This window comes from Balaenoptera ricei, chromosome 7 (genome assembly GCF_028023285.1).
Source record: "Balaenoptera ricei isolate mBalRic1 chromosome 7, mBalRic1.hap2, whole genome shotgun sequence".
In the NCBI taxonomy this organism is placed as follows: Eukaryota; Metazoa; Chordata; class Mammalia; order Artiodactyla; family Balaenopteridae; genus Balaenoptera; species Balaenoptera ricei.
In genome coordinates, this window is record NC_082645.1 from 83,211,454 (window position 1) to 83,237,618 (window position 26,165).

At 39.1% G+C, this 26,165-nt stretch overlaps 1 protein-coding gene across 5 annotated transcripts in view; it reads right to left on the reverse strand.

Moving 5' to 3' along the window:
* ANKRD44 (ankyrin repeat domain 44) overlaps positions 1–26,165 on the reverse strand; it is a 329,006-nt gene that overhangs the window by 73,323 nt on the left and 229,518 nt on the right. For all 5 annotated transcript variants that reach the window (XM_059928405.1, XM_059928407.1, XM_059928406.1 and 2 more), the window contains exons 12-17: positions 25,639–25,721; positions 24,390–24,453; positions 22,323–22,391; positions 20,811–20,951; positions 19,107–19,187; positions 16,019–16,130 (exon numbers count right to left, since the gene is read on the reverse strand). In XM_059928405.1, the coding sequence (XP_059784388.1) occupies positions 16,019–16,130; positions 19,107–19,187; positions 20,811–20,951; positions 22,323–22,391; positions 24,390–24,453; positions 25,639–25,721 (550 nt within the window). The remainder of the gene's footprint in view (positions 1–16,018; positions 16,131–19,106; positions 19,188–20,810; positions 20,952–22,322; positions 22,392–24,389; positions 24,454–25,638; positions 25,722–26,165) is intronic.

Sequence of the window (26,165 nt, forward strand, 5' to 3'; positions counted from 1 at the left end):
TCCCCTGCATTGGCAGGCAGATTCTTAACCACTGCGCCACCAGGGAAGCCCAAGAAGAGCAGTATTAATGGGGGAAAACCAAAACCATGGAGGAGGACAAGTGGAGTCTTATTTGAAATATTATGAGAAAGCTTCAGTGTCCATATTTTATTTCCATTAGATATACAAACAGGTCCTTTTTTGTATGTGCAGGGGACACATTTTAAAAATTTCTCTTCAGCTTCTTTAAGGTGTGATGTTGACGTAGGGCACCACGTGGGAAGCCTACCAGTTAGCCATCCTGACTTCTCACTAACGTCCGCAGAGCCCACCTCCACCTCCTCTGCCGCCATGGCCGCCGTCGCCGGGCGAGCTTCCGGCCGTACTTCCAAGCCGGCTGACAGGCCAACTGAGCAATTGATTTTTAACATATTAACCTTATATATGGTAAGATAAGGGCATTTATTTAGGTCATCTTTAATTTTTCTTAATAATGTTTTATAGTTTTTATAGAAAGAATTTACATAACATTTTAGATGCTGATGCAAATTAAAATATTTTTATAAATGATATCTTTAAAAATGTGTATATCCTATTTGTTTTGTTGCTGGTATATAGAAATATAATTGCTTTTTGTATGTTGACCTTATACCCTTATCAATCCATCTTTTTTTGTTGTTGTTTAGAAATTTATTTATTTTTATCTTTGGCTGTGTTGGGTTTTTGTTGCTGCGCGCGGGCTTTCTCTAGTTGCAGTGAGCAGGGCCTACTCTTCGTTGCGGTACACGGGCTTCTCATTGCGTCAGCTTCTCTTGTTGCGGAGCACAGGCTCTAGGCACACGGGCTTCAGTAGTTGTGGTTCGTGGGCTCTAGAGCGCAGGCTTAGTAGCTGTGGTGCACGGGCTTAGTTGCTCCGTGGCATGTGGGATCTTCCCGGACCAGGGCTCGAACCCGTGTCCCCTGCATTGGCAGGCGGATTCTTAACCACTGTGCCACCACGGAAGTCCTTCAATCCATCTTGAATTGAGTTTTGTATGTGGTGTGAGGTAGAAGAAAAGATTCATTTCTCCCTATAGGCATATGCAATTAACCTGCCACCTATCTTAATATCTGTAACTTAATTACATTTGCAAAGACCCTTTTACCACATAAGGTAACATATTCAAAGGTTTCAAGAATGAGGGCGTGAACATCACTTGAGGGCCAGTCTGTCTACCACACTTTTATTTCCTTTTCTTCCCTTATTTCACCAGCTTGGACTCCCAGTCCAATGTTGAATAGAAGGGGAAACAACAGGCATATTTGTCTGTTTCCCACTGTAAGGAAAAAACCTTTCAATATTTCACTCTTAAGTATGATGTGTGCCATAGACATTTTGCAGATAATCTTTATCAGATTAATCAAGTTCCTTTCCATTCCTAGTTTGCTAAGACTTTTAAAAATCATAAATGGACACTGAGTTTTACCAAACATTTTTGCTACATTGATGGAGATGTTTATGTGATATTTTCCTTCTTTTTCTGTTAATGTGGTAAATTGCCTTGATTAATTTTCTAATGCTAAACTACATTTGTATCCCTAGAATACTCCCACTCAATTATCTCAATTACCATGCAGGTCTTATCTTATTCAGTACATTGTTGCATTTAATTTGCCAACATTTTGTTTACGATTGTCAGTACTTTTGAATGGACATTTTCAGTCTAAAAAATATTCAGCCTAAAAAAATCTACCTTAAGCAACATAAGAACTGTAGATAACATTAAAAAAAGAATAGATCTTTAACCCCAAGCCCTATATATTATTCTGAATCTTGTCTACAGTGATCTAACCACGTAACAGTTCTGTTTGCTTTTATCTAAAGTTTTTTTGTGATATCTTTATCTAAATGAAATGAAACATGTTGAGGGTTGAGATAAGACAAAGAATCTTATAGAAACCACATACTTCCAACAGAAAAGTTCTTTCATTTATTGCCTGCATTTTTGGCAATTCACAACATATGCTGAGTCCATTAGGATGGAGCTGGGTCCACTTTATAGTGAGCAGTACCCGGTATAGTATATGTTCTCAATAAACATGCAGTGAATTGAAAATGAAACCACCAGATGGTGCCACTGCAGGTGATAGTCCAATTTTTCGTTCAACAGTAAAGAATGTTATCTTTTTAAGTACTATCTGGAAAAATGTCTTGGGATTGCAGTTATGCATATACTAATAACTACCTACTCCGTCATCTCATCCTTGACACTACAGGTCTCCAAAGTCACCAAATATTTAAATCAATGTGGCTTAAAGTTAACAGAAAAAAGCACTAGAGTTGAACTGGGGGATTCAGAGAGATGTTCTCTCTACATTTAGACTGTGAATTTTTTGTATTTTTCCAGCATTTAATTGTTTATTGCCCTGTGTTCTGCAAATTAAAACCTTTTAAACAGAGAAGGGATACCATACAAGATGAAAAGAGATAATGGATAATTTTAATGAAAATTAAAGTAGCCTAGATTTTGTCAGTCTGCTTAATTTTTTTTACCTCCCAGGGCATTATTAGTTCATTGATAAAATGTGAATGCTTATCTACAAAGGCTTTGATTATTAGAGAGTCTTTATATAACTCTGGGGCTTAATCACCACTGTAAGTTGGCATCTAAAACAAAAAGGCAGCAGGTCTCCTGGATTTCATACTATTTAAAATGTATTCAGTCCCCTATCCATTATCCACCTATCTATCAACAAAAATACTCATCTGAGAGCTAATTCAGTTGAAGTTCTGCACTGCAAAACATTTGATTGCATTAAGTGACAGACATATTGAAATGGTGACAAGTAGTCAATCCTGTAAAATATTCAGGGTCATGGGTGTTACATTTGATCAATTCCACTTGCTGAGCACATCCAGTTCTTTGTGTATTACCAAGCAAAACAGTAACATTGCCCTCATGTTTCCATGGTGACTTCTGAGAGCAATTCTTAAGTTTAAGTAATTCTCTTCTAGATGATATTCTTAGTTTACCCTAAATTACATTATCATTCTGTTAATTTACTTTCTGCCTCAGCACAAGGTGAAATTTATTTGCCTAGGACAAGGGAGGTTATATTTGAGAGGTAGGGGTAGGTTGGAGAGGGATGTAAAATCGGAGGGACATGGTAATATGATTAAAAACTGCAGAAAAAGAGAAAAAAGGAAATACTAGATTTGAACACACTTTTTTTTAATAATTAAAAAAACTATGTGATAGTAGAAGTACCCTGCTTCAGAAAGGCATTTTGCTTACCTGGTCTTAGTCCCCACAAAAGCTGTGTAAACCAACATAAACGTATCTTCAGATACCATTTTTAATGTTAAATTACAGTATAAATTACCCATTCTAAGCATCAATTAACATTTTAGTGATTCTAGCTCAGTCATTAAAATATACAGCTTTAAAGAAAATTTCTACTGATTCAATTAAAGCTAATCTTGGTGGGATTCTGAAACTCTAGCTAAACACCACAGACTACTTCTGGCTAATGAACATTAAAAGAATCAACGCAGATTCAAGTAAGTGGGTAAAGAAAGCTGTTATTATTTTAAGCAAAATTAAAACAGATGGGAGAGACTGACACACATATATTCAGATGTGTGCCTGCCTCACGTTTAATCTTTTATGAATGACTGATCCCAGATGGTAATGGGATTCAGGAGCACAATTTGAGATACAGCATCCATTTTCCTTTTACTCCAATGTACGATGTCAGTTACAACTTTTCTATTTAGTGGATGATGTGAATATCATCAAAAGGAAAGAAACCATCATGAAAACTTTTGATATTCTGAAAATGACGTGTTGGTCAATTGGTCTAACCAAGTCCAAACATCTACCCACATTCTCCATCATTCAACGCATTTCAGGTTTGGTGCTACTATCCCACATTCACACAAATGGGGAGGGGGGTGGCGGTGATGAGACAAGAAATCTAGAGAGACAAACACAGCAAATGCATTGCGTTGACGAGTGTCGGGTAATCTCTCATTAACCACTGAACCCAGAATGGGATGTGCCCTCCCCTGAACTCTCACAGCATAGCACCTGTACTCTTCTGGAAGATCACATTTTATTTTGGATAATGATAAAAATAACAAAAATACAAAATCCTAACAGACCAACAATACAGTTGACCCTTGAACAACATGAGTTTGAACTGCACAGGTTCAGTAATACGTGGACTTTTTTCACTAAATGCATACTACAGGACTACACGACCTGCAGCAGCTGGCTGAATCCTTGAATTGGGGGGAAAAAATGCTATGAAGTTGTCACTCTATGCTAAATGGCTTCCCAGTGATCAAGCGAATGTTACTGTTTACTATTAACAAAACTACTTTTCCAAGTACAGAATGGCCCACAGAATTTAAATCCAGTGATGCTATCACTTAGGTTATAGGGATCTGCTCATAAGAGAAAATAAATCTTAGTTATTGCTGAGTGGTTTGGTTTTTCTAAATATTCCTTTCAGCTGTTACAGATGGCTGGGCCTCTACCCTTCTTTGGAATCTCAGAAGGGCTCTTTGTTCTTTGTGGGCACCATCACCGCATGACCTGGAGGCACAGGTGTGTATGTGAGCACTTAGTCTGATTTAAAAATGCTCGGGCCTCTACATTTTCTATTACTGAATGAGGGTCAAGAAGGGAAGTGATTATCAGAGGGACCTGGTCTAGACCTCACAAGCCAGGAGGCCTTGGCGGCTGCCAAGAATAAAGTGTCTTTGGAGAAACAATCTTGCTGGGAAGTCCCTCCCCCTCACTCCCACCCACTCCACCCCCAGCTGGAAAGGGTCATCCCTGGCAGCTGCTATCATAAGAAGAGTGAGGCCAAGCTGACAGCAGCTGTTACAAACATACTGAACAGAGATTTCAAGAGGAAGGCTGGGCCCAAGTAAGAGTGCTTATATGAAAATACGTGAAGTCCAGGGGTCAGTGCTGCAGATTTCCAATAATGGCACGTACTTCAGAACTGTAGCTGGGGTGGTTTTACCCCTCACAGGATGGGGAACGCTATAAGGTAGTTCTGTTCTCCTGACAGAAAAAGAAAATGCAGACTGCCTTGCCTAAGGCTTTCCAGAGAAATGGATGACACAGACATAACTGATACTGGTACTGTCTGAGGTCCTCCTGCTTCCCTTTGACAAAGCTGAAACACTGCTCATCTCAGTGATATCTTGTTTGGACATCACTGTCTTGGTTGATGTGAATTCAGATCCTCTGAGACAGCTTTGTCTTTTAAAGTCTGGAGTTTGCCAGTCCTCCAGACAGTAGAGCATACGGTTAAAAGCCTGGAATTTAGAGTTAGATAAATATGGATTTGAGTCCTGCTTCTATATCACACCAACTGTAAGACCCAGGGCAAGTTACTCCATTTCTTTGTACTTTAGGATACTCATGTGTGAAACATGGATTAAAAACAGGAGTTATTTCACAGTGCTGTTGTGAGAATTAAATGAGATGATGTAGGCACAGGGTCTAGCCCAATATGCTTACAATAAATGTCCATTATTATGACTTTATTAAAAATAGGCATGGTTGTTAAACTTGTCCCCATGAGAAAAGGCTTTGAAAGAGAATTAGGGCTTTGTTTTGTGTGAGGGATTGATTCTTTCAAGGACCGAGGGTCTGTTGACCTTATATTGTTGGTCAAAATTCCATGAAATTTGGTGCCATAAAGTTCAGAACCCACTCAGGTTCCAGAATGACCTCTGGATGGGGTTATCTATAAGGCCATTTGACAGATGAGCCTGGACCTTGGAGAGGATTGAGGTTAGACATACAGATTTGGAAGTTTCTTCCAGGGGAACTTGAGTGGGCTGCGCTGTGCAGTGGAGCCATTTTTCTAATGGCTAATGATGTTGAACATCTTTCCAGGTGCTTATTTGCCACTTGTTTATCTTCTTCAGTGAAATGTCTGTTAGTGTCTTTTGCTCACTTTCTAATGGGTTTATTTATTTATCTGTTGAGTTTTGAGAATTCTTTATATATTCTAGATACTAGTCCTTTCTCAGACATGTGGTTTGCAAATATTTTCTTCCAGCCTTCAGCTTGTTTCTTCATTCTCTTAACAGGGTCTTTCACAGAGCAAAAGTTTTTAATTTTGATGGAGTCCAATTTATCAGTTTTAAGTATCAGTATTAAGAACTCTTTGCCTATTAAGACTTTTAGTTGGTATTAAGACTCTTAGTCTTAGATCCTGGAGATTTTTTCCTATGTTTTATGTTTTACCTTTAAGTCTATGATCCATTTTGAGTTCACTTTTGTATAAGGTGTGAGGCTTAGATTAAGGCTCATTGTTGTTTGCCTATGCTGTCCAACTGCTCCAGCACCATTTGTTGCAAACTCTACATTTCCTCTATTAAATGCCTTTTGCACCTTTGTCAAAATTAGTTGGGCATATTTGTGTGTGGCTATGACTGGGTTGTCTATTCTGTTCCACTGATCTATGTATCTTAAGACTGCCAATACCTGACAATCTTGATTACTGTAGCTATAAGTCTTGAAATTGGGTAGACTGATTTCTCCCACTTTTTCTTTCTCAAAATTGTTTTAGCTATTCTAGTTCCTTTGCCATTCCATATAAAGTTTAGAAAAATATTACCTCTATTATAAAAAACCTTGCTGTTATTTTGATAAGAATTTCATTAAGCCTACAGATTAACTGGGGGAGAACTGACATCTTTATTATGCTGAGTCTTCCAATCCATGAACATGGTCTCTCCATTATTTTATATCTTTTTTGATTTCTTTCATCAGCATTTTGTAGTTTTCAGCATATAATCCCCATATTTTATTTTTTGGGGGGCAGTTGTAAATAATATTGTATTTTTAATTTGATGTCCACATGTTCATTTCTAGTATACTGAAATGCAATTGATTTTGGTATGTTTGCCTTGCATCTTGTGACCTTGCTGAAATCATTTATAATTTCCAGTTACTTTTTCTTGATTCCTTGGGATTTTCTATGTAGACAATCGTCAGCTGCAAAGAGGAAAAGTTTTTTTTTTTTTCCTTTCTGATCTTTATGCCTTTCACTGCTTTTTCTTGCCCTATTGCCCTGGCTAGAACTTCCAGCACAATGTCAAGTAGGAGCAGTGAAAGCAGACATCCTTGCCTTCTTCCTGATTTCAGGTGAAAACATTTAGTCTTTTACCATTAAGTACAATGTTAGCTGTTCTTCATTAAGTTGTTAAATGCTCTTTACCAAGTTGAAGAAGTTCCCCTCCTTTCCTTTTTTTCTGAGAGTTTTTTGAAAATTGTTAATGGGTGTTGAATTTTGTCAAACATTTTTTCTACAGTGTTTGACACAGTCATGTGACTTTTCTTCTTTATCCTGTTAATATGATGAATTACATTGATTGATTTTCAAATGTCAAAATAGGCTTTCCTGGTAATAAATCCCACTCAGTTACAGTATATAATTCTTACCGAATTCTATTTGTTAATATTTAAGGATTTTTTTGCATCTATATATATATATATATATACTTCTTTTTTTGTACTACCATTGTTTGCTTTTAGTATCAGGGTATTAGCTTCACATATGAATTAAAAAGTGTTCCCTTCTCTTCTATTTTTCAGAAGAGATTGGGTAGAATTGGTGTTAATTCTTCCTTAAATATTTGGTAGAATTCTCCAATGATACCATCTAGACCTAGAGATTTCTTTTGGGAAAGTTTTAAAATTCAACTTTTAAAATAGTTATACACTATTCAAACGATCAGTACTTCATATTGGTAAATTGTAGTAGTTTGTGTTGTTTTATAAATTGGTCCATTTCACCTAAGTTGTCAAATTTCTTTGCATAGAGTTATTCATAATATTCCTTTATTATCTTTTTGATGTCTGCAAGGTCTGTAGTAATATACCCTACTTCATTTGTTGATTTTTCAAAAAACCAGGTCATTGTTTCATTGATTTTCTCCATTGTTTTCTGTTTTCAGTTTTATTTATTTATGCTCCCATCTCTATTATTTCCTTTTTCTGCTTATCTTGAGTTTATTTTGCTCTGCTTTCTTCTAGATTCTTGAGGTAGAAACTTACTGAATTGAGACTTTCCCTCTATTCTAATGTAAGCATTTAGTGTTACAATTTTTTTCAGCACTAATATGTGTCCCCAAATTTTGATTTGTTGTATTTTCATTCAGTTCAGTGTAGTTTTGGGGATTTCCCTTGAGATGTTCTCTTTGACCCGTGGATTATTTAGAAGTCTGTTGTTTAATTTCCAAGTACTGGAGATTTTCCTGGTATCTTTCTGTTATCGATTTCTAGTTTTACTTCATTGTGGTGGGAGAACACACTCTATATGATTCCAATTCTTTCAGTTTTGTTGAGGTTTGGTTTATGGTTCAGGATATCATGGGCACTTGAAAAAAATATGCATTCTGTTGCTGGGTGGAACAGTCTATAAATGTTGATTAGGTCATCTTGGCTGATTATATTATTGCGTTTTTCTATACGCTTGATGATTTTCTATCTAGTTGTTCTATCAATTGTTAAAAGAGAGGTGCTACAGTCTCCAACTATAATTGTGGATTTCTCCATCTTTTCAGTTCTATCAGTTTTTGCTTCATATATACTACAGTCTGCTGTTTAGTGTATATACATTTAGGACACTCTCCCTGAATAAGTTCCAATATTTATTGGGCTGCTTTCCTGATATCCTTTTCCTTGGGCCCCAGCTGGACTGCCTTCCTACCCTCCTCAGGCCTGCCTAATGGGTCTGTAATTGTGTAGGAGGAAAAGAAGAAAGGAAGGGAGAGAAGGAGGGAGGGATAGAGGGGAAGGAGGAAGAAAGGAAGGAGGAAAGGAAGGAAGGAAGGAAGGAAGACCAGATAAACTTCTTTTAGGCTAATGTTTAAGTTATATTCTCTTTAAGAAATCTTCCTTTCTGCTACATCGAGTCCTTAAAGCTCCCATATCAGGAGCAATGATTCCTCTTCTTTGAATCCCTTAGTGCTGACTGGCTATTTATAAGAAATTACAGGAAGTGTGTATACATGTGTGTGTGCGTGTAATTTTAATTTTGTAGATGTCTTCATACCAATTTGACGCATCAGTACAGCTTTTTAGATCTTGAAGAAAAAAAAAATAAAGGAGAGGTTGCAATAAAATTTGGAGTTGGTGTTGGGAAGTAATCAAATCTACAGAAAAGGCCACGCTACAGAACAGTACATTTTCATTTTCTCTCTCACCTGTGGATTCTATGAAATACCTTCCTAACAGGATAGTCACCATAATACTTATAAACTAGCATTTAAGTTTTATCACTAAGTCAGGCTTTATCGTTCACAAGTGTGATTCATTTTTTCAACAATTTGGTACCTGATAAGTGCTTGGCATTACTAGAACCTATGTCTTATAAAGTTGATATTTAAATTCGCATATATTTAAAGCGTAATAGTTTTTTTTTTCTTTAGAGCTGAGTGTTAATCTTTCCTAAAATAATGACTCTAAGTGTGTGACTTTGTACTGAACCAGTGAGTCATGGGGTATAATCAAACAATAACTTTATTCTCCCTTTCCTATACCTGGTATAATCTTTATGAGACTACTTCTTTTCCTGCCACCTCAGATAAAATCTCCAACAAATAACAAAAAGTTCTCCAGGCACTTTAGTCACAAACATAACTTCATGTCAGTAATTACAATGTCTGTTATGTAGTAACAAACCCTGAATGCTTTTTAGCACGCAAGCTCCTCTCCGCCTCCCCCAGTGGGGAAAGGAGACAAGGCTGACTTCTCCTCCTCCTTTCCCCTCTTGGCTGCCTCTGTCTCCCTCAGTACTAAAAAGAAGAGGGAAAAGGAGGACACCAAGGGTACAGGGACAATGGTCTTACTGACTGGCACCCTTCTGGCAGTGATCCTCTGACTGGGTCAGATGTTTAAAACTGTCTCTCGGATGCTTATTTAGGTTCTCCAACAACTTCCCAACTTCCCTGGGTGACTGCCCCTCTCTGCTGGTAGCTCACCTTCCCCTCTCCCCAACCCCAGGCCTCCTACACCTCCCCATACTTCCAGGCAGCCCTCTTGAGTAGCATCCAGGAGAACTCCAGGCCAGCTCTGGCCCTTGGCTCATATTTGGACATTGGGAAACATACACTCTTGACCTATCACTGGTGGGGGTAGAGTATTTCTCAACCACAGCCCTCTTTTTATTTAACTTCCCAGCAAGCAAGCTCTAATCAGAGCCATTCAGTCTTTAGATTCATCACATGCCAGTCCGCTCAGCCCCCTGAAGTGTGTGGAATTCATATCAGATATCCAAGCAATCTCCTTGAAGCTTCTCTCACTGGGCTTGGGATCAGGATTTCTCCCACGCTATAGGGGCAGGGGAGTGGTGATGGGATGTGAAGCAGAACTATCTCCAAAGAAATCTGCTCTCTGATCTTCAGCCTCTTAAATGGGCAAGGGGGCCATGGGTTGAAAACTAGTATCTGACTTTGAAATGTGGGGGCAATGGCTCCACTGTCCTGAGCACTCGACTGAAGGTGAAACTGAAATTGTTTATTTTAATACATCCTATTGAATGGTTCTTTCATCAGTTGCCAAATTCATTCATGGTAAAGCCAAAAAAATTTCTTTTTTGCTCTATTACAAAGAGATAAGTGGAACATTTTGTCCCAAAATATTGTCTACTCCAATGTTCTGAACATAGACTCACATCCAAATTCTGATTCAAAATTTGTGGGCTTATATTTTTATTCACAGCAGTGAGGAGGCTGCCGACAGCAGCAAAGTATCTGTGCCCACGCCTCTGCTCCCTCCCTTAATGAGAGTTCCCTATAAGATTTTATGTTTCTCTTCAACTGAATTAACTAGAAGAAAAAACAAGACTAGCATTGTTGAAGTTTCCACTGCCCACTGGAAGTCCGCCTGCTGGGAGGTCATGTTCACCCCCAGTTCCATCTCTTAGCAGAACCTCTGGGGACAGAGAAAAGCCATCAGAGACTTGTTTGGGGCTGGGGTTCAAGTTCACGGGGTTTTCATCGTGTCCTCAGCTGACTGCTAAGTAGCTCTCCTTTTCTTTTTTTTTTTAAACCCCTCTTCTATATCCTGCTTTCTCAGTCTTGAGAAGCTTAATTAGACACTGCCAATGTGAGTACATCTTATACAAAGCCAGGGGGTAATGGTTTTCTAAAGCCCTATGATAAATACAAGACACATTTAAAAGCAGCATAATTTCAGTGTTCAGTTGCCCCAGATACAACTGTCTTCAGAGAATCCCAGAAATTCCTAGAATATACACACAGGGGCATTTGTCACCCCCATAAACTCTCCCAGTTGAAGTTCAAATTAGCTCATAACAGTGAAAAGGAGAGAAGGTCCCAAGGAAGCAGCCAAATTCCAAGTGATTTGGCATGGTAGAATCTTGGACTGAGTTTAATCAGAGGCCTAGAGTTTTCAAACAATCTCTAAATTTCCATAGATAATTTATGTAATTATATTGGCACATACATTTTTCCATTTCAGTAACAAAGCCACAAAGATCTTTCTTTCATAGACAAATTTTTAATGTTGTAAGAGAAAAACAGTGTGCCCATATAAACTCACAAATTCCAAATAGGGGCACGACTCTGATTTTTCTCTCCAGAGTCGGTAAGAATGCATTTCAGATAAAGGAAAAGGGAGGCACAGAGCTCTCCTTTGCCAACTCCCTTCCTCCACTCAAACATAAGTTTTATTCAGACACAAGATGCTTTATTAGCCAAGTCTCCTCTGCTCCGCTTTGATATTTTGATCCCAATTGAATATGACTGATGACAGCTCTCAGCATACACTTGTGGGCAGATTTTTGCTTGCACACACGGAACGTACATCTTTGATCAAGACCAGCTGAAAACACTGGCCTAAGTAGCCAGACTTGGCAGAATTCTGAACTTGTTCTATCAAGGCTAAGGGGTTCACCTTACTTTCTAGAAGTTTTTTGCTCATTGAATGAATTCAATAGTACTTTGTATAAGGGAAATAGAATGAAAACAACTTAAATAATTTCTGTTCCTTTTTGATTATAGCAAAATGGACTGAACACAAAGGATGGTTTACAAATTCTAAGCTTATGATCACAGACAGGAGCCGTAAACCACGGATGCCAAGTAAACACACACTAAGAGTCAAATAAAATATGCATCAAAATTAATGATATGCGTAATCACAGTAATTGCTCTCTGGGAAAAGAGGCAAAAGACAAATTTTACCAACCTCACAAATCAGCTAGCTCTGATGCCACCCATCTTTTTTAATCCTACTCCTACTCCAAAGCACAAAGGCCCTGGTCTGCTATGGGAGGCCCAGGGGCCACGAATACTCATTTACTCTCTCCACACCTTCCACAGGCCAGAAACATAGGCTAGGAAATGTGACATAAAGAAAGGTCTCCCTGGAATTCCCTGGTGGTCCAATGGTTAGGACTCTGTGCTTCCACTGCAGGGGGCACAGGTTTGATGCCTGGTCCTGGTCGGGGAACAAAGATCCTGCATGCCGTGCGGAGCGGCCAAAAAAAAAAAAAAAAAAAAAAAGGTCTCCCTGAATAATTCTTGTTCAGAGGCTCAGGTAAGCCATTCAGAGCTACCAGAATCATGTCTTTCGTTGTCATAATTCTAGCATCTAACACAGAGTCAGGACCAACTTGTAAAACAGATAACCCTCTAGGAGGACTGAGGTGTTTGGGTCATGAGATAAGGGAGAAGATTGGCATGGTGGTGGTGAGTCTTAGGAACATACCTCCTCCTAGTGCATATTGGTTAAGTGGCTTGCTTTCCTAATACCTAGTACTCAAAGAAATGGGAGTTTTAAGGAATATGAGTGCACTGAGGTCCTAGTCGAGAGAGAAAGCTAAAGTTAGAAAAGATGCCCTTCAAAAAGCCCACTTATTGTTCAAAAACAGTCCTTATTTTCATCACAAGGAAAAAAACTTTTTCTTCCTTTCTCTCTCTCTCTACTTCCTTCCTTCCTTCCTTCTTTCTCTCTTGTCTATATGAAATGATCGATGTTAACTAAATTTATTATGGTACTCATTTCACAATATATGTAAGTCAAGTCACTATGCTGTACACCTTAAAATTATACAGTGCTGTATGTCAAGTATGTAAATAATTTCCAAGAATCATTATTGCTTTGTAAATCACAGTGTTGATCTAATCAAGGGGATAATTTCATTATCATATAGCACTTGTGAAACTTTCTGTAGACAGAAAACCTTTTCATTGGATAACAGAAATAATGGCCCTGAAAGGGCTTTCCTGAAAAATGAAAATAATGTGCCATATATTATTTACATAGAAAAAAGGTGTTATGGGTAAATCATTATCAGAATTATTATACTATATGGGATTAAAGATAACTCATCAAAGTACTTTAAAACAGCACAAGTTATCAAGACTATAATAACAATCTTTGAAATAAAAGTTCATATGTCCAATGATGACATATGGTTTTCATAGAGAAAACCAATTAAAGACAGCTGTGTCTTAAGTAAACTTTGGAATGCAGGCTCATATGGGTAGTTACAGTAGTAAACCTTCACTCTGCCACTGATTCACACACACACACACACACACACCCCACCCACCCACACACAAACACTCCTTTCTTTGTGGGATCTAAACACAAATCCTATTTGCTGATAGGTCTAGATCAACTTCCATTGCTGGTGTTAGAAGGAAGAAGTGATATTGCCTTATATCTTAACCAAGTCCTACCAAGATTTTGCCGTATGTTGAAAAGCTTTGGATGGTGCTAGAGCTTTGACCAGCAATGGAAGGCAGCATGATGTGGTAACAAAAATTTTTATTTTTAAATCAGGGATCCTGATTCATGGTCCCACTTCCTCCACTGACCAGAGCTATGACTTTGGACAACCCAGTAAATGCCCCTGTGGTTTGGTTTGTTCATCTGTAAGATAAGAGATTGCCCCTGGGCCGCTTGTGATTCTACTTTAAATTCAACTTATAGAAGGCTATGACGTCACTGGCTTCCTACATCTTCCTATGGAACTGGGGGGGTTTAAAATATGTCCACAAATTCTTTGATACTCCTGCCCTTGGAAGGTGGCATCTACTTCACCTCTGGATTTTGTGACTGCGGCAATGAACAGATGCCGCAGAAATGTGAACTTCAAGGCTAAATCGTTCAAAGTAATATGGTCTCTTTCTTTTACTTGCTCACACTCTCACTCACACTCTCTCCCAGGGCAGATACCTTTAGCAACCTGAGCCACCAGGTAAGATATCCAGCTATTCTGAAAACACCATACTAACTAGAGAAAACCACATAAAGAAACCACATAGAGACGGAGAGAAAAGCCCAAGGAACGTCAGCAATTCGATTCTTCCTACCCACGTGATTGACAAATGAGAGAAGAAGCCTTTGAGATTATGCCAGCCCCCGACACTGTAATCTCATAGGATATTAACTAGAACTGCTCAGCTAAGCCACACCTGAATTCCTGACCAGAAACAAAGACAATAAGTGATTAGTGTTGTTTTAAGCCACTAACTTTTAGGGTAATTTGTTATGCAGCCACAGTAACGGGAAGAGGAACCATGATGGAATTAAAACTGGAGAGAAAAAAAATGCCACCTCCAAGGTCAAGCAAAGAAATCTTTAGCATCCACAAGAACCTCAGGAAAAGCAGACTTGGAAGTCTGCAGAAATGATGAAGGTAGGTACAATTCACCAATAAATGTCACAAAAATCAATACCAGAATAATCATCTTTTTATTTCCAAACTAGGTGATCTTTATGAACATTTTCCCACATTCATAGTTAAAACAAATGTAGTAAGAAAGACCCTAAGTGGAACCATTTGAAAAACCAGCAGCAAGGCCAAAGGTAAAGGACCTCACTGGGGCATCGAGTCATTTCTATGTAGGCGCTCACACCATTGCTTGCGGGCTCTCTGCCGCATGCCTTTCTCAATAAACTATGCAGTTGATGAAGGGCAAGTGTTTCACCAAACACACCTTCAAATAACTCTGAAAAGTAGGACTTCTCCTTTAAAAGAACAAGGAAAACAGTTGGAGTCCAGTAAGGAAGGTGGCACCTATCATTGGACCAGAGATGGTGAGTTTGGGATACCCCATGTATCCTGGTGAAGCTGAACCAAGGGTGATGTTTAGAAGACGGCAAATGATGGCCTGCAGGCAGGATTCAGCCACAAACCCATAATTTTTCTTTCTAGCCCACCCAGTGTTTTCAAAACAGGAAATTCCACACAAGAAGTCTAGATTTGTAGCTTCTCTTGAAACAATGGAATTCTAGCAAACCTGGGTCTGCAGTACCATCTGGTCTCCATCAGCTGCAGATGACTAGCTGTTTCTCCCCTCAGACAGGACATGTCCTCTCTATTTGCCACAGTCCCCACCACTCCCTATTATCCACACCTGGGCTCACTTCACTTGTTTTTTATATTCCTATGCCTGTAGACATTGCGTTTGCATCTGGTAACCTACACCAACAGAGGAGTTTCAGACTCCAAATCAAGTGTTTCTTGATCACTAATGGGTTTGAAATTTGGGGTGGTTTAGAAATTCCAGTAAATTCTGCTGTGATACCCTTGCCGATTTCTTTCCCCAAACCACAAATGTGGGACTACAACAAACCCATATGCCTAATGGTTCTGTAAGTCATCTTATGACACTGTTACTGGATATTGGGGTGCTAAGTGTGACTCTGGAAATATATACTAAGCTTATTTGATACATCCAAATTATCTTCAAAATACAAACTGTGTCCACACCAGGGTCTAAAATTCCTAGTCCAAGTTAATGTGGAAAAGAATCAATTGTTAGTCAGCTCTGAGATTAGAATGGGCAGAAATGGAACAAAAAGATCTACATATTGTAAAGGGAAACAATTTAATAGCTTAGCACAGAATATCTTCCAGGTGAGTTCCAGTGGGGACTGAATTAGGCAGTGAGGGCACATGTGTTGAGAGATTGAGACCAGCGTTTTCAGGTTTGGATGTATGTGTGTTCGTGTGAGAGAAAACAAATCAAGACAAAACAGCTCACCAATTCCAGACACTGTCTGTGGCCATAGGCAGCAGCATAATGTATGCTATTGTAGCCTTCCTTGTCCCGGATAGATGCATTTGCATCATGCTGAAGCAGAAACTCTAGACATCTGTAAGTATAAAGACGAGATGTTATTTCAGAAAACATCTCTGGACCAAAAGGGATAATTAATGTAAATGTTCTCTTATTATGAGTGTTCCACAAAGCACTTTGTGAGCTGAAGTGTTTCTTTAAAAATCCTACAGCAATGAGGGTTTATGTACTGGATATTTTATGTGTGTTTTCTGCAGCTATCTTTATTTCAGCTTAAAAATTTTTTTTTTTTTTTTTTTTTGGCCAAGCCACACAGCATGTGGGATCTTAGTTCCCTGACCAGGGACTGAATCTGCGCCCCCTGCAGTGGAAGCGCAGAGTCTTAACCACTGGACCAACAGGGAAGTTCCCTATTTCAGCTTAAAATAGCCATTCTAGAGTTCAGGAAAAGCTTTAGGAACTAGAGGGTAATTAAGTTTTTTTTTCCCTTCTCATCTTAAGGTACAGAACCTGCCTGTCATCAAGATTACTGAATAATAAGTTTTCGAGCTCCGCGTTCAAAAGACAAGTCCTCAGCATAATAAAGAAGTGGTCAAGGCATTGCAACCGGATAAACCTCAAGAGAGGGGGCTTTATTTTTAACCTTGCTACTGGAGACTCTGAGATCAAAAGGTTGGAAAAATAAATAAAATAATAAATAATAAATTTTATAATAATAAAATTTTAAATAATATTTAAAATAATAAATAATAAAAGCCTTTTCTGACACAGTTGTAATTTTTCTGAAAAAAACACCATCTTTGCAATAGGTAAGAGAAAGGGGAGTGGCACCACCTCTGCTGAAGAGCCCCAGACTCCAAAACACAGGTACTCGGGGACGTAATGTGTTCTGTTCAGGGCATGCTGCAAATGGGACCATCCGGCTGGTCAAAGAGGGAAGAACTAGACAGGGAGCACCGTTCCACGATTTTGGTTTTATTTCTGTGACAGTGGGACAAACGTGTCCTCTACAAGGCCAGGCTGATTCAATTTCATACTCAAATCAAAACTGTAAGATTCTAAATATAAGCTTGTATATTAAATAAGAACTCCAATGGAAAATTTCTATAGTTTACTCAAAAACCTTAAAATGACACTTACCTAAGGCAAAAGGAGTAAATAAATCACACACAGAGAGAGAGATTAAAAGACATTTTAATTTCTAGAAAACCTGATGAAAGAGAAATTTTTTAAACCAAATACCTACAGATCACATGATTCATCCATAAAATTCTGTAATAAATCAAACTATTATTGGAGTCCTGATATACCAGGCTGTCTTTGGTGATTTATACCTTAAAAGGAAGTCTTTTTTTATTTTTGTAATTAAATGCCCATGGACTGAATCCTAGGTGTGACTCATTTTAAACTGAATTTGGCTCTTGAAATAAAATCACTCAGTAGGAATAGCATTCTAGTGGACACACAATTCCCAGCTTCTGAAAGGATTATACTCTAAAAATCAGTTGATAAATTTAATATGTAATTTGGAAAGTACTGGGATTACTCCCAAAGAGCTATTTAATGCAGAATACAGCTGAACTATAGCTGTCAACAGTACTATTAGAAATAACAACAATACTACAGAACGTGAATATTCTCCACATTGTTCCTAAGGGCAAATGAAATCCAGTTTTCACTGGGAATGCTTGTCTTCTTTACCACCCAGGGCCCTGACTAGTAATTTTGGCACCTAAGCTGCAAAATCAAGAGAGGCACATTAGGTCAGGGGTGTATTTGGACAAGGGGAGTAGCCTTTCATTGCATGAAACAGATCTCCAGCAGGCTGGTCCCTACCTCCCCCTGCCTCTCCTGCTCCTTCCCTCTCCATCAGATGTAGAGAGGGCTGCTCTGGCCCAGGGCAAGCTTGCATTTCACTGGAGAAGGGAGCATTTGCTGAGGTGTCTTAAAATTCTACAGTCTTTGAATACCATTATCTTAATTTTGGAATATTAGGGCAAAACCTTTGTTATTCTGATTTACTCACAGCGGTGTTTCCTGTGCTCACCCCAGGAACAGTCAAAGTTATGCCCCCCCCAAATTGCACTGGGGCCTCACTTTCTAACCACACCTTTCCACAACGGTCTGGACATGGGAGGAGAGCCCAGTGGGCAGTGGGAAGACCCCAGAGTGGACACGAGCATTCAAGTCACAGAGAAACGGGTCCCTCTGACAGCAGGAGAAGAGAATAAGCAAGTTAAGGACTGTGTGTGTGCAGACTCTTAGAGCACTATATCCACTGAGTCTCACGGGGGCAGGACACAAAGTGTGAGCACCGGTTATTCATGTGTTCTTTCATTCAACAAACAGTTACTGATCACCAGCTACCTACTGGGCACTGCACCGGGCAGAGCACAACCTTCTCACTGCCACTTCCAGTGCACGAAGGGCTCTCAGAGGAGGAAGCATTAGGGGTTCCCATGTATCCACAGCCCTGGGTGCTGGCAGTCACTCCATCACAGTAATAGCTGAATCTCTGTCAGACACCAGAGCAGAGCAGGTGGGATGAGGGGTGACAGAGCAGCTGTCTGCAGGAAGCAAGGAGCTGTTTGTAAGTTGATGGGTGTCTTCTGGGGAGAAGGGGAGAGTACAACTGGTGTATTTCACACCAAAATCTCAAAACATTTATTCATAGAATCTGCTAAATAGTTATCCCCAGGTCACAAAAGGAGAGCCTGAGGCCCTCAGAGGAGGCTTAATATGTCCCCTGAGGCATACTACATGGCAGAGTCAGAAACTGTATTTAAGGTACCTAGTCCTAAAAACTGCTGACCAATCACAGTGATGGTCACGGCAAAGGTTTCAATTTTAGAAAGAGTTCCTTGTGTGAAAACAGCATATTTGAAAGATATATTAAAAGAACAGTTTCTTCTTCACCAAAGGCAAGCCCACATCACTTCTGCAAGAGCCCAAGTGAGACCCCATAATAGTAAGGCTGGCCCACGTGGCAACCCAGAACAGCAGACAAAGCATCAGTAACTACACCTTGTGCTTAAGCTGAGAAAAAACTTACAATGCAGCTTCCTTTTCTTTCAGCTCTCTGGCTCTTTCAAGTTCTTCGGAATTTTCATGGGCGTTTCCTAAGATAGTCTTACTTCTCAGCATAAGGGAAAGAAAAAAAATTACAATTAGTGGCAAAGTTGCTAATGATTTTGGTGCAGTTTATATCTTAACAATTTCTCCCCCAACTCAAAAGAAGTAAGCACTACTGATTTTTCATGGAGGATATACATGGTTCTCCCCAAGGCCATCCAGTAAGTCTATTCTCTCCCAAGGAATCGGACTGAGAACATGACTTTCCTAAAACTTCCACCGAGGTATCAGTGATTAAGACAGCAATCATGCTGCCCGCCCTTCCATGAGTATTCTAAACTCCCCATGGAAAGAGGAAGTGACTAGCTTAAACTTCCCTGTCTCCTACAACATTCCTTGCTGCCTCCTTGGCAGTTGAGCATCTCATTTATCCAGGAATAAATGGGTTCCTGAGCACCTCTTATCTGCCAGAGCAATTCTTCACCATCTAGGATTCCTCTGCCAGCTCTTAACAGATGAAGTATACTTGTCTCCCATTCTATTCCAAGTGAATAGCACAGAGCTTGGCATATAGTAGATGCTCAATAAATGTTTGTTCAATTAATAACATGCGGCCCTGGGATCCTGAGGCTACAACAGTCTTGCCAGTATTATATGAAGGAAAACAAGCTGTGTTTTCCAAACTGTGGAAATATGGATCATAATCCATTACTGAATTGTGAAATCAATTTAGCAGGTTGAAGTCAGTAGGTTTTTTTTAATGAAATAAAAGTATATCAAAATGCATCCCACATAGCAAAAGTAAATATGGTTTTATGAAATCTTTGTTTCCATTTTCCATACATATGTATAAAACATATATATGTGAGTGTGTGTACTGGGTCATGATGTAAAATGTATTGCTCAGTGTGGGTCATTGTCTAATACATTTGAAAGCCATTGCTCTACAAGAAAAGGAGTTAGTATTGACCCAGAAGCAACTCCATAGCACAGGGCAGCAAATAACTCAGTAGTTCTCCAAACAGGATCACCGAAAAGTATTCCTATGAAGGAAGGCCTGGTCCTCAAGTCTTTGAGAACAATCTCATAAACTGTGGGCACCTTTTCCACCTTTTCCCCCTGAACTGGTTCACTTAATTCTGCTTTCCATTCCTAGCCACCTAGAATCCAAACGTGGTCAGGGTACCCAACTTTCTCTCTTCCAGCTCCTGAAAGAGTATTCATGCCCAGGTTTGGAACAACAGTGCCTATTTTAAAATATTGATGCTGCATTTGAAGACTATTAGGATTATGCATAGATGGATATTTTTGACACATGACATATTTATTAGCAAATGTAAGTTTTACAGCAAATGAAGCATGTAAGTGATGATGAAAACCGCAGTATATGACAAAACAAATTACGACAGATTTTGAATGAATTGAAAACCTGGGCTTGACAGCTCCACTTGGCACTCAACCCAAAGAACAGAGAGGAGAAGTAATTGTGCAGTGACATACTAATCAAACGTAAAGAGAGCAGAATGGGAAACCCGGGGCTAGGGATGAAGCAATTCTAACTCCTTCAGGTCTGGATGAGAGGGATTCTTCATTCACACTCTCTGTGAGGCGGTATGAAGAAAACTTGGAAACCTCCCCCCACCTCCCCCGCCCCGAGAGGAAACAGAAGTAAGGCTGTTTTTACTTTCTATCCATGTCTGATGCAGCAGCATAGTGCAAAGCGGTGCGGCCCCAGTCATCGGTTTCATTAACGCTGGCCCCTGTGGTCACTAATGTCTCAATACAGTGGAAATGACAATTTGCAGCTGCATAGTGCAGAGGGGTCCTGAAAAACAAACAGCAGTTTATTACTTCATTCAGTCTGCAAAACAGACGCCCATCATTAGCACCAGCACAGACAGCAGTATTCCTAGGGGTGTTGGCTCTGAGTGTGGAGGCCAAGAGACATGCCTTTCTCTGACTTTATGTTAGAACGAAGGCTACAAAGACGGTGGCTTCAGACAAGGCCACCCACCTGTAGATCTCTCCTTTCTTTCCATTCCTAGTGCCTATCCTGGTTCAGGTCTACATTGCTGCTCCTCTGGACTCTTGCAATACCATCCCTTTTGGCCTCCTTTGCCCTAATGCAACTTCCATGTAACTTTTAGTTGGCATCAATGAAGAACTGGATTTTCTAAGGTCCAATACCTACATATAACAAACCTGTACTAAAACCTTCAGTCTGCCCCAATGAACAAAGCCTTGATTTTTTAGTTTGGAATTGAAGACTTTCCCAAGCTAGCCCTGGTCTATCTTTATAAAGTATCTCTCTCTCCCCTAAATGTGTCCAATGCTGTTTCCAAACTGAATGACCTGAGGTTTTCTTGATCATGTCCTCACTTCCTCCACCTTTCCTCACGCTGTTTTCTTCCCTGTACCAGCTAGTATTATGGTATGATTTAGCTATGCATGCAAAGGACAATTACGGTAAGAAAAGTTCTATGACCCATCCCAATAGCCAAAGGGGCTATAGGTGGCGTGTGTGTGTGTGTTTCATGTTTTATTTATTTATTTATTTAAATTGGGGTATAGTTGCTTTACAATGTTGTGTTAGTTTCTGCTGTACAGCGAAGAGAATCAGCTATATGTATACATATATCCCTCTTTTTTGATACCTTCCCATTTAGGTCACCACAGAGCATTGAGTAGAGTTCCCTGTGCTATACAGCAGGTTCTCGTTAGTTATGATTCATGTTTTAAATGTGTCTAAAGATTTATCCCAAAATGAAATGTTCAATAAATACAATAAAGTGCTCCAGATCTTGTGACCAAATTCTGGGTTGGAAGGGCTGAAGTGTTCTACTCTGCTACAGACAGAATTTTCTAAACTATATCCATGTGGGAAATTACATATTTTATAGATATAAATATATATATACACATAGAAAATATGTAATCCTCCACATGGATAAAGTTATATATATATATATTGGAAGGATCAGAGAAACAATTGGCACTTCTAAACAGAAGCAGGGAGAGGAGATTCTTTCCTTGTGCCTTGTGCCTGCTTTGTTGGTGTAGAAGGGGTTTCCTTCTGAAAATGGAATCTCCCCAGCTAGCTTCCTTGTTTACCATTTCAACATAACACGATTTCCAGATGGACTGCTCCCCACTCCTTTTATTTAGGCACTTGAAGCAGAGTTCCCTGTTTACATACCTCCCACACTTGTCCTTTTTATGGAAATCTGCTCCGCTGCTCTGCAAGAGTTTTATACATTCCACATTACTAGAAAGACAGGGAAAACATCATTAAGATGGTGGAAGTCAACTGCTGGGCTATCTTCAGAAAGAGCTGTTTTCTGCAGAGTGCATGCCCAGATGAAATGAGAGCACTAGCTTTAAATTCTGCTAACACAAAAATAACCTGAACACATTACAGTAATGCCATACCGTAAGGATCTAAAGTTCCCACAATTCCTTTTTCAAAGCTAATATATCAATACATTAAAGAGCTTGATGGAACATTTTCAATTCCATGACTAAAGAATTTAATGATTATTACATGATGAAACCTTTCAGTGATGGTTTCATCATTTACCCTAAAATTCTCTTTCAAAACCATCAAGAGTTTATGAAACAACCCCTTAAACCTATAATAATTTCATGTCACCTTTAAACAGTAAGCCAGAATGGATGAGCATTACCTTTTATCACAGCAGAATGAATTCACTATGATAACCATTTTCGACCCAGACTCTCCTTAATGGAAAATAAAACAGCAGCATTTCCCTGTCTTGGTAATCTAGGTAAATGAACGTGCAGAACCAAGGCCGAAAATGATGTAATGGAGCGTAGTGATCTTCCAAAGCTTCTTTGTCATTTGCAGAAGCAATAAATCATGTTTAGTAGAGAGAAAAGAACCCATTGAAGTGAATTTTCCTATTGAAGGGCATATAGCTAAATACTAATCCTAATAGGGGTTTCAGACATGAATCCAGAATGGTTTGTTGCCACTTTCTGTACAGGTCTGATTTTTAAAATGGGGGCATAAAAAGAGACACTCATCCATCATTGTTCTAAACTTAGGATGCTAAGAAGTGGCCTAGGATTTATGACTTTATTATCGTTTAAATAAGAAAAATGATCTCGTTAATGATAAACGTGAGGAGGGCTCTCCCCACCCCACTTCCACCCTTTATAGCCACCTTTCGCAGAGAACTAGCGACTAGTTTAAGTCATAAAATGTAAGAACTTTATGAGGTCATTATGTGTTGGTGTAACATGTCAGCTGATGTAAAGCACCTGTCTCTTTGAGCCAAAGGATCAAAGACAGAGACAGATCCAAGTTGCGTGGCTCAGGAAGTTCATACAATTTGAGGAAATGGGGTGAGGAGAAGGAGGTTCTTCTTAAAAAATAATAACAAAATTATGAATATAAAACTAGACACAAGACTTTGGAAGGGAGCCATGCAAATAAAGGGCCCTAAAGCTTCACAGTCAATCCACCTCTGTTAAATAGGTAATACCTTTGGTCATATACAGTTGACACATGGAGAAGCACTGCTGTTCCTTAAGACTAGGAAACTGATTAAGAACCAACACCTTACCCAAACGAGGCCATCCAAAGGAAACCATGTTTGGCCAATGTGTGGTCATATATCAACAATATATTGATCAGAGCCTTAATCTAACCACTGATATGAAAAAGAGTATCTGATGAAAAATTCTCTTTACAACTTAAAAAAAAAGGCAAGGATTAATTCACTTTTTGCCTGTCCTTTGGGTTTCTTGACTTCTGTTCACGTTTAATCATTATAAGGACTTAAAAATCAGTTTTGAAATAAGGACCAAAATGTCTGTAAATGAACATGAATTAACTCAACCCTGGATTCCCTTGATCATCAACCACCTTCCAGCAACGAAAGAGGAAAAACTTAGGAACAAATCTCAAATTATTTTCTTTTGGTGGAAGAGGTACCAAGTAAGTATATATTCTATAGGCTAAAACCTACAATTTAAAACAAGAAAAGAAAAAAAAAAAGAGTGAGAGAAGAGAAAACAAAAGAAAAAATATTTTCTATATGAGATGGGCTAACACTTTTTCTTTGGAAAAACAAACACACGAGTAACCTGGAAATTCAACATAGTGATACTTGGTATTGGTAGAAAGAGTTCTTACCCGTTTTACTAAAGAAGTTGCCTTTGATCCACAGACAACTTAAGTCAATTAAGATGAATTAGTAATTAGGCCATAAGATAACAACTAAAATTGTTAACTACTCACCCTCCTGCAGCAGCAGCATGAAGGCACGTTCTTCCAAATTTATCTGGGGTGTCTATTTCAAAGCCTGCAGACAGCACGTGCTCATTACTAAACAAGGATACTATGCTATACTTTTGTCCTAGTTAAACCACAAGAAACATTGCAGAGACAGAAAAATCAGTTAGTAGAAAAACCAGAACGCAAGCCACTGTAGTCAGAAAGAGGTTGTCATGGAAACGAACGGTAACTGCTCAAGCTTGGCAATTTTATAGGAAGAACCGTGAAGTCAAGAAGAATTTATTTTCACATTCAGCCCTGGGTGAACTACAGCCCCATATTTCAATCGCAGGATAGAAATTTATGAAACCAATTTGAGATAAGTAGGGCAATAGACAGGCAGACAGAACACATGGAGAAAACATGGAAGGCAAAGGAGTAATTGTAGCATGCTAGAAGAGATATTTTCTTAAGTGTATTATTAGCTTTCAGTTGGTTTAAGATTTGGGAAACGTGCTTTCATGCAGGGGTTATTGTTAAACATGCCAAAAGCAGTGAAAGCAGAATCAATCATAAGTAAAGAACTTAAAGGAAAAAAAAAAAAACCGCCTCTGGGATATCTATTGAATGAATCCGTAAGCAATCTTTGCCTTGCAGACCTCTATCACCTTTGAAAGCCAGGAACTTCTTAATACATGGAGGTTGGCAGAAGCAGTGATAAGAAAGATTAGCAAAGCTCCAAACCAGAAAGAATTTCTTGGTTCCAAATAGACCCGCATTAAAAATAATAAAAATGAAACCTAGTTGGAGGGGTATCAACCACAGCAATTTTTCAGAGCTCAAGGAGTGGGATGGTAATTTGACATTTTCTACCATTAAAACGTAGGGGATTTGGCCTTTTCCCTTTGTTGAAAAATATGAAATGTTAATGCCACCAACTTAAGACTCAAAGATGTTTTCTCCTTCTATGAGAAACTTCCTGTAAGCTATGGCCATCCCTGCCTGCCTCTCACTCTGGATCACGTGAGCTTTAACTCGATAAACAGACAAGACTCTCATTCTGGGGCAGGAATACTGACATTCAAACAGCTTCAACACCATGAGCCGCTGGGAGCTGTCACATGCAGTTAGCTGTGGACACAACTCATCCTGCCAAGTCAGGTCATGGAAGACACGAAGCACAGGCAGCCGCTCATGCTGACCAGACACCTGAAGCCACACGGCTCATTTACAGGACATGTTAAGCCTGATCTGTGGTAATGGGGTTACTTACCGGATGACAGTAACTTTCTGCAGCAGTCAGAGTGAGCATTGAGGGCAGCTAAATGTAAGGGGAACATGCTATGGATTCCACACCTGAGGAGGAAAAAAACAGAGCAGCTCACGGTAACAGATCTCAAGATACGCGCAGAAGGGGGATGATCTTTCTGTAAGTTCTCTGATGAAAATGAAACCCATGAGACCTTGCTGAGGGATTCTTGGCTGAAATAATTATGCAATCATTTCTATCTTAAAATAATAAAATCCTGGACCTAAACCACAATGAAAAGCCCATAACAATAGGAATATATATTTTTAAGAAAACATTTCACATAAACAGTGACTCTAAGCATTTAAAATTAATTTGTCTCCTTTTCTTTCAGCTTAGCAATTTTGTCCCATTCATTCACTCATTCATTCATTTGTTTACCACTTTATAAGCATCAGATACCATGCTAAGTGATGGAGAAAACATGAAACTGACAAACCCTCGACTTTGAAAAGCAACCTGTTTTATTCCTTGAGTTGATAAACAAATAT